The 9,018-nt window shown below is 39.2% G+C and overlaps 1 protein-coding gene across 1 annotated transcript; it reads right to left on the bottom strand.

Moving 5' to 3' along the window:
- Position 1: 1 nt before the first annotated feature.
- LOC148427049 (uncharacterized) lies at positions 2-5,749 on the bottom strand. The gene is made up of 4 exons (XM_088406198.1): positions 5,476-5,749; positions 3,206-3,969; positions 2,639-2,737; positions 2-1,050 (listed from the first exon to the last, which is right to left on the bottom strand). The coding sequence occupies exons 2-4, from the start codon at positions 3,336-3,338 to the stop codon at positions 704-706; spliced, it is 579 nt and encodes a 192-aa protein (XP_088262324.1). The 5' UTR covers positions 3,339-3,969; positions 5,476-5,749; the 3' UTR covers positions 2-703.
- Positions 5,750-9,018: the final 3,269 nt, after the last annotated feature.

The raw sequence follows: 9,018 nt of genomic DNA, 5'->3' as shown, positions 1-9,018 counted from the left end.
TTTAGGGCTTTAGAATGTTTAGTGTATAAGATGGGAGGAGACTGAGGAGAGCTTGCGGGTGCAGAGGGGAGCTCCCCACGTGACACAACATCACTCTGAATCCTGGAGGGATGAGGGTTGAAGGGAAATGAGGCGTGAAGTCAGAGCTCCTGTAGATTTGCAAGAAGATTTGGAAGGAGCAAATGTCTGTCGTTTTGTCCTAATATGCAAGTTTTTCTCCTTCAGGACATATAAAAAACAAGTGCCGCTGGCACAATAATATCAGAAGTCAGAAATGTATCGAAAATGTATCTTCAACTGAAGGATTTTTTTTGTCACAATTTCTCTGTGACAACTGCAAAGAAAGGGAAAAAAAATCTCATGCTTGGGAGGGAGATCCCGTGCCCTTACTAAAATGTGTGTTCATGCGAATATAAAACTGGATCAAGACAGCATGCCACTGCAAGCGTAAAATGTGGTCATCAAATGGTGAGACTGGAAAACGTGCAGCACATACACCCACAGTGCAATAATAAGTCAGTGCCTTTGTAACAGGTAGGAGTTAGATGCTCCCATAGCAAAATCAAGTCAAAGGAAAGTGTGGCACCAAAACAAAGTCTATGAAAGAAAATAATCCACAGTAAATGCTAACGTGGAGATTTATCAGGGACGTCTTGACTTGAGCGTCTTCGTAAATTTGGGTTTGCAGATAGTTTGGGCTCTTTTACAATGGCATGGAAAATGTTCTTCCCCGGTAAAGGCTGAACATACTGCCGTAGTAGTCGCTGCCGATGGAAACACTTTCCTCTGACCCCTGAACAGGCCGCGCCAGGTTAGCGTGAGATGCCCGGATCAGTGGCTCAACACCCAGGTGACGAACAGGTTGGGGGCCCTCTGCAGGACCACTGCCAAGAGCTTGCCTGGATGGGTTTGTGGGGTCCATATTGGGCCCTGGAGGACGTGAGCCCAGTGTCCGGAGCTCTCGTTCAACAATGGGATCATAGGAGCCTGGAAGGGTAGCTCGGTGATCAGAAGCGTCAGGATTATAGTCCGTCATATGATCTCCCTCACCTGGATGGACAAAAGAGGATGTGTGGTCATCATATGAATCCTGGATTTAGATGACATTAATAATAACCGTCATTTTCATAAACATAACTCTTTCAGTGCCAAGTGTGATCCCAAAAGGCAACCCCTGGAGTGCCAGCCAATTTTGAGCATTAAGACGTCTTTTTCAAGGTCGAGAAAATATTTTGTGCTATTTTAATGTACACTTAGTTGTACCTTAAGAAAGGTTGGATTCCATTTTTTATCTAGAAAAAGAAAGTAAGATCCTAACTTATTCTGCTCTTTAGTAATCAGTAATCTGTTTGAAAATAGGTCATTTGTGACACTAAGCTATTTTGGACTAAAGGTGAAATGAGCTTTCCGTGACAAAGATGTTTGTTTTTTTTTCTGCACGGCAATGACTTTGACATGCACATTTTTTGGTTTACTGGTATCTGAAACATCCCAACAGGCCTTCCCTTCATTGTAAACATGATGTTTTAACAAAAAGTATTTTTAATGACAATATATATATATATATATATATATATATATATATATATATATATATATATATATATATATATATATATATATATATATATATATATATATATATATACAAAAACATGTAGTTGAAGTCTTTACACTGGCACACCTTTTTAAATTCTCATCCATGGCGCCAAAAGAGTTAATGGGCCCAATGCTGTGTGAAACCAGTCTCTTTCAAACCCATTGTTGAGGCTGACATTTGAAATTGCGTTTTGCTGGTCCATAATCCACTACACAATGACAGATGAAGGGAATTACTCAACCACAAGTGTGTGTGGATTACAAAGTGCTTGTTTTAATATATATATATATATATTTTTTTTTTTTATTTCTATCCACACTTTAAAATGTGTGTGACAGAGGCGCCTGCAAGCTACTCGTTGAAGAGAACAAATGATGGATCACCTCCTCCCTCCCACCCTCATTGCATATTGTCTTTCTCTTCTTCCAGTTTGGTTCCTCTTGGGGATGTGTGGGGTGTAGGTCTGCCAACGCAGAAGCTCAGAAAGCACCAACATGAAGTGCAAGTGAGGGAAGTGTCCTTGTGGTGGAGGAGGAGATGGGCGTCAATTTTTGGTATCTAAATTCAGACAAGATGTTGCCGAGTTTGGAGGAATGTGAGAGCAGGCAATTCCACTCCGTTCTTGCATTGAGTGATTTATGTTGATTAATTTTGCTTGAGAAAGTTCATCCTGCTCAAGGACCACATTTTTTTGCTGCGTGCAAGAGATGTGTGTCACATATTGGGAGATGTGCATGAGGCAAACAGTGTTCTTTAGCAAATTTACACAGATCAATTGAATGATGATTTGGTCCAGGTTTGGCAGTGCAATTTGACTCCATTGTACAATTACTTCAATGGCATCTATGAACCACAAGTTTGAAATAAACTATGGAAAAAATTGAATAACACAAACCTAATTAGAATATAATACGATGGCAGATTTCTTACCAAATATGGCTATTGTCAAAACATAAAATTTGAATTTACTGTGTATTTTATCCGTACAGCACAGAAAACGAAATGAATGCTGGATAAATTGTAAAAATATAAAAATACCTAAAGGTCCTGCCCGGGCGGTCTTGTCATGGTGTCTCCCCAGCCCTCCTTTGGGTTCCATCTGAGGCTCTGTGGTCTCATCCTCTGTGGCCTCAGAGTCTGGAATAAAAATATCGACGAGAAAAGAATATTGGGTGAGGCAAGAAGAGGAGGTGCAGTAGCAAGACTACCGCAGGAAGTTCTTAATGGGTTCAAATCAGGGTGTGATAAGAAACCAGCAAAGCTTCTTGGATGGTTGGGACGAGAGCGGGACATAAGGTTCCATGCATTGTTGTTTTTCTTTTCACAAAAACGAACAGATTACCATGTGAACAATAAAAAGTAATAAAAAAATAAAAAGAGAAGCGCACACAGGTGTGAGGGATTGGAAAGCCCAAAATCTGATTCGTGAAGGAAACCATGAGCAAATGATATGGAAGACAACATCACAATATTTACGACAGCTACCTGCAACCACATGTGGGTGAAATCACATCACCGCGGCAACGAGATGAAACCACAAAGAAAGGAAAGCAAAAAAAATACATAAAAAATAGGCGGGTGCCGAATCGAAAGGGGCAGGTTTACCGTAGCTTTGCTTTCGGCAGGAGCGGAATACTTCGCTTCCGTAGTGGCAGCAAGAGAGGGCAGACGGGAGAGCACCGTTACTATGGAAACCATCATCCCTCTCACCCACACGACCAATCCTCTTCGTACCCATTTGTGGTTTAAAATCAAGGTTTGGCCCGACACGTATGTTTAGTGGTCACAGCGCATGGTCGCACCTCATTGCGCTGCGCACCATCAAGCCAGATCCTGATTAGATTATTCCAGCAGCTCAGCCTATTGGTAGGAAAGCCGTTGCAAGATAAACAATCAGCATTAAAGTAATCAGTGTTTTCTTTTAGTTGTAGCAAGATGTAGATCCACTCAACTGTGTCAAATTAGGTTTAAAAGCTTAAATCCCAGGGCATGGAAGCCATACCAAACAGAATGGATTTGACGTGAAATCATGGAATCGTTTTTGGCAGTGAAGCAAGAAACTGAAAAAAAAAAAAAATCAGCGCACAATATCCCAACAGGGCCAGACATGTTCAGTTGAGGGTTTTATTCAAAGCTAAATTGCAAAGTTATTGCATGGTGGGGGTGGATGTACGCTCGTTTCAGCCACTCTTGTTGATGGCCACTTAAAGGCAGACACAGCAAAATCCAGCAGCAAAGTCATTATTGAGAGAATTCCAAGGCTGGTAGACAAAGCTTGATAACGCTAAAGAACAAGTTGTGAGAGAAGCTCATAATGACAACACACCATGCGTGAATCTGCCAAATGTCCGTGTGGAATGGCTGCTTCTCTGCAACAAGACAGAGAACAAGTGTTATTCAGCATTGACCAAAATGTTCCTTGGTATGGACCATTTCAAAATCTCATGTAAACGATACAGGAGTTGAAAATTAAGTGACTACAATCTACCTCAACTGAAAACGATGACAAAAACGTTTTCTTCTAAATGTCTTAAATTATTCCAGTAGTAAGGTGTGTGTGTAATACATTCGGTGAAAGTCACTACGTTGTACAGAGGAAATCAGAAGAGTGCCATCCACCATCTGATTTATGGAATACATTTGGTATCATGTGTGTATAAAATATTAGGTTGGCCTGACTTTTAAGAAATTAATGAAACATATTGGGGTTGCTTTATTACGCATCCTTTTGGCATAGGAAAAAAAATAGGAAAAAAATGAAAAGTACAGTATTCCGTTGAATTTCAGGTCGATGTAGCCCTTTTGCATTGCAGGCATGAAACGATTATGTTTCAAGCTCATTTCAACTACATACACTACCTAGCCACTCTGTGAAGTGCGCATTGGCACTCAAAATCCACTTGAAAAGCTATGTCAAAAGGTCTGAATTTGCAAGGATATAAATCTCAGTTTTGACATTTGCAGAGGTGTAGGTCTATACTTGACTACAATATATCAAGCACTTTGTGAGATACAGTGTAGTACGCTCCATTGCAATCCACAAAAAGAAACTTTTGTTTGTGAAGGTTGCTGAGACTTTTCACTCTTTTTGTGTCAAAGATCTGTCAAAGAGTACCATGGAGAGAAACCCACCATGACTCACTGGAATGGAGGGAAAGCAACAAAAGCACCACCACCACCTAAAATAAGACTAATTCCCACAGTCTCTTGATTCTCCTATTGGCTGAGCTTTTTTTTTTGTTTCGCCTGAAGCAACTGTTGCCTGCCGGCTTGTGATTGCCATATCAACATGAAGTAGATGCATCAGTGTTTTTGGAATCAAAACCCGCCAATTCCAAAGAATGGGCAAACAAAGAGCCTAGAAATCATCGCAGCAGCCAGGCTTTGACATGAGTGTCTGTAGCGACATTGTGCGTAGCCTACTGACACACTTTAGGTCTCAAATAGGAATATCTTATTATTTAGTATGTCACAACTGACATTGCACCATTCTTTCTGTCTCAGGGTACATCTGTAATTGACTCTTGCCTTTTGGTTATTTTTGCTGCGATGATTAGGTAAGTGTGAAACACTTAATAAAATGAGACTGGACACTGGCAAGCACGAGATATCATATAAGAACCTTCACATGAGGCTAAAAATGAAATCCAAGTGTTTGCTGAATAACTTCACCTCCGTGTACTTGATTTTTTAAATTCACAAACAAGTTATGCGGAACCCACCCACAAATCACTCAATCAATATATATATATATATATATATATATATATATATATATATATATATATATATATATATATGTGTGTGTACATTTTTATACCAACAACATTATTGCAACAAGTGCAATGTTCTTTTCATTTTGATCGCAGACTTACCTGAAACCTCTTCTTTGACCAGATTTTCTTCATCCTGCTTCCTGAGTAATGATGGACAAGATTACCTGTAGCATCCACAAGCGGGCTTTAAGCCTGAGCACCAAGGGTGTGGCATGAACGTGAAATGCACAAAATGTGATCCGCCTGTGTTTTGGCTTTCATGAGGCGTCGAAGTAATCGTGAGGGGAAAGCTTGAGAGAGAAGGCAGGGGAAGGAAAGAAGCAGAGGGAAACGGACCGAAACGTCTTTGTGTTTGAGCGTATCCGATGGCCGATGTGAGCATCATCCCTCTCTCACTCTGCACAGTCCCCACCTCTCCGTGTTGACGGCGAGCGCAGAAATGCAAGAGGAGGAGGGATCCAGGCAGATGGGGCATGTTGGAGGAGGGAGGATGAGAAGCCAAACTGCTGGCTTCAGATCAGGCACAAAAAAACAAAAGGAAACAGGAAGGGGCAGCAAGTGACTGGTAAAGGAGAAGAAAATAAAGAATAGGAGTTCATGACACATCAGGATGCAAATACCAAAAAATAAATGAGAGCGCAAGGTTGAGACGAACAAAGTTCGCAAATGGAGATGAAAAATGTCCAGATTGTAATTGACCGTCTCTGTGGTCTGTTCTCTTTGTAACACTTTATATCTGCTCTTTTTGCAGTACTTCTAGTGCTGTATATTTAAAGGGTTGGAAAAAAACTTCAATCCTATTTCAGCTAGCTAGTGTTGCCAGCCATTGAAGCGTCGAAACACGATTAGACAGCATTTAGCATTAGCCTCTTTGTCCACAGAAAAGATTTGCCAAATTGCCCAACAGAGCCTTTGAAGTCTTCTGGAGGACAGAAAGAAGGATGGATTTTATTTTCAAATAACAAAGCACTGTGCGGATCCACATTGGTGAGTGCAAATCATTTATTTGAGGTTTTATCTTTTTTCATGTTTGTTCATTATTAAATCAATGGTGAGAAAATGAAGGTCAAAAACGCATAAAAAAAAAAAAAAAAAAAAGTCGTGACTTTTTCCTCATGTTTTGAGCCATGTGGGTTATAGTCCAGTGCGGTTTAATTGTGTTTTTTATTTTATTTTATTTTTTTGGTTTGTTTAGGATTTTTTTTTTTTTTTCGCTAGGCACCAGCAAGCAAATGTGTGTATCTGTTCAAGGTGCCATTTTATGGAACAACTATCAAATAGAACTGAAAAGATGTGAATCAATGGCTGTGTTCAAAAAGAGTTAAAACAATATACTCTGTTATTTAAAAAAACTGTATACGTCTAAATTTAAGAAGAGAACGTATAAAATTTTGGGTAAATTTGTGATGTGTACATTTTATATGCAGTACACAGTATATTTTATTTTATGTATTTATGATTGTATATGAATTATGTAGAATGTGTTATTATGTTCACTAAAATAATTTATCAAACAAAGGGAGACAAAAAAAGATGCTATTGAAGTCTTGATCTCGAATTTGAACTGCTATTTAACTAACAGATATCCATCCATCCATCCATTTTCTTTAAATATGTTGGGACTAAACATGCAGGCATGTTCAGTCTGTTAAAGAGAGGATGTTGCTGTTGGCAAACAACGATAAAAAAATTAAATACCGTATTTTTCACACTATAAGGCGCACTGGATTATAAGGCACACCCTCAATTAATTACATATTTTAAAACCTTTTCAATCACAATCTAGTAATATTCAAAATAATAACAATAATAACTCAAATAATAACTCTAAATTCTCAATAGCATAATAACTCAATGTCAATATGACCAACCCTGTTCAACTGTAAACACACAAAAGAAACAGGTAAAGATTACTTTATTGGTTCATTCCCCATCTCCAAATCCCAATCTCAATATTGATCCATTAACAAGGCGCACCTAATTTTAAGGCGCACCACCAGCTTTTTTAAAAAAATAAGGCTTTTAGGTGCGCCTTATAGTGCGGAAAATACGGTAACTTGAAAAAAAAAAAAAAATATATATATATATATATATATATATATATATATATATATATATATATATATACAGTGGTACCTCGGTACTCGACCATAATCCGATCTGAGGTGGTGGTCGAGCACCGATTTGTTCGAACACCGAAACCAATTTTCCCATAAGAAATAATGGAAAGTATGTGTGCACAAGTAAATGTGCACAAGCAGTACATGATAAAGATAAATAAAGCATTATAAACCATTTTGTATAATTTCCTTTATTCAATTCAATAGTGGTCCTCATTGTTTTCTTCTCTGCCTTCCCCTTATCACTGTCTTTCTTTGGAGCCATTATTAAGGGCTAGAGCAACACAAAAAAGTTTAAATCCGGGAAGAAATACTCGAACAAACTGCGTACGTCTTACTCCGCTGGCGGTCTGAGTTGAACTGGCGCTTACCCGCTGGCCGAGAAGGGCCGAGGAGCGCGTTCTGGTCGGCTCGGCTAGTCGAGAACCGAAAATCTGTTCGAGGTCCGATGCATTTTCTACTTGAATTTTTTGGTCGAGCACCGATTTGGTCGAGTATAGAGGCGGTCGAGTACCGAGGTACCACTGTATATATATATATATATATATATATATATATATATATATATATATATATATATATATATATATATATTTCTTTAGCAAGATTGTACGCTAAATTACATATTGCAGTTTAAAGAGACCATCATTTTATTTATTTACCATTAATTGAAAATATTGCAGAGAGAGAGAGAACTACATTTTATTCAAGGAGCACTTCATCCACGCAGCAGCTCCAACCAATGAGCGGTTGGACACGTATGACTCAACAATGCCATTTTTATTCCTCTTACAAACTCCACTGCTGAATGTGGCAACTCTTGAGCACTCAACAGAATGCTTTCTCTATCAATGTCCTCCTTTTCTCACAGTGACTGCCTCATAACTCAACACGCGCCACAATTGTCCGCCAATACAACGTAAACAAGTGTAATACAGGCCCCCCTCGTAGGACCCGTTTAGCTGTCCAGCAACATGCCTGCCACAACCAGTGCACAAAAATGGACATCCCCCAGCAGACACATGCACGAACAAAATCTACCCCATATACTCACAAGCGGCAAGGAGGAATTTAAAATGAAATGACATAAACATATTAAAAATCAAAATTATGTCAATAAAATGCTCACACTCACCGAAACGGCTCTCTCCCGAAACACAAAATCCATTCTTCTTTCTTTCATCAAGAAGACTTCAAATTGCTTGTACAGTCTGTGCATTTCAGTTCCAGCAATAAATTCTTTTCAATTGTATGCTTTAAAAAAGCCAGAGAATGAGCGTTGAGATTGTCACAGACATACAGCCAAGCTTGCTTGACCTGCATAGGGCTGCCTCCCATTCTGAGTATCCAATAACATTGCGTAAAGTCACGTTCACTGTGAGACTTTCTAGATGACCAAATGTCACCACCTCATGACTTGATTGGCTATTGTAGCTGTCTATTAACTTCATGTGCCAGTTCGCTCACAATGCACAGATGCCTGCAACTGTTGATTGTGAAGGCCACGAAGGCCCCGAAAACT

This window comes from Hippichthys cyanospilos, chromosome 2, assembly GCF_059441005.1.
Source record: "Hippichthys cyanospilos isolate Australia breed blue-spotted pipefish chromosome 2, RoL_Hcya_1.0, whole genome shotgun sequence".
Taxonomy (NCBI): domain Eukaryota; kingdom Metazoa; phylum Chordata; class Actinopteri; order Syngnathiformes; family Syngnathidae; genus Hippichthys; species Hippichthys cyanospilos.
This window is presented reverse-complemented; position numbering and strand designations above follow the sequence as displayed.

Coding starts and splice junctions, on each gene's coding strand:
- LOC148427049 (XM_088406198.1), bottom strand. CDS start 3,338: ATGGGTACGAAGAGGATTGGTCGTGTGGGTGAGAGGGATGATGGTTTC. Junction 2,738..3,205: donor CTGCCGAAAGCAAAGCTACG/GTAAACCTGCCC, acceptor TTTTTATTCCAG/ACTCTGAGGCCACAGAGGAT. Junction 1,051..2,638: donor CGCCCGGGCAGGACCTTTAG/GTATTTTTATAT, acceptor TTGTCCATCCAG/GTGAGGGAGATCATATGACG.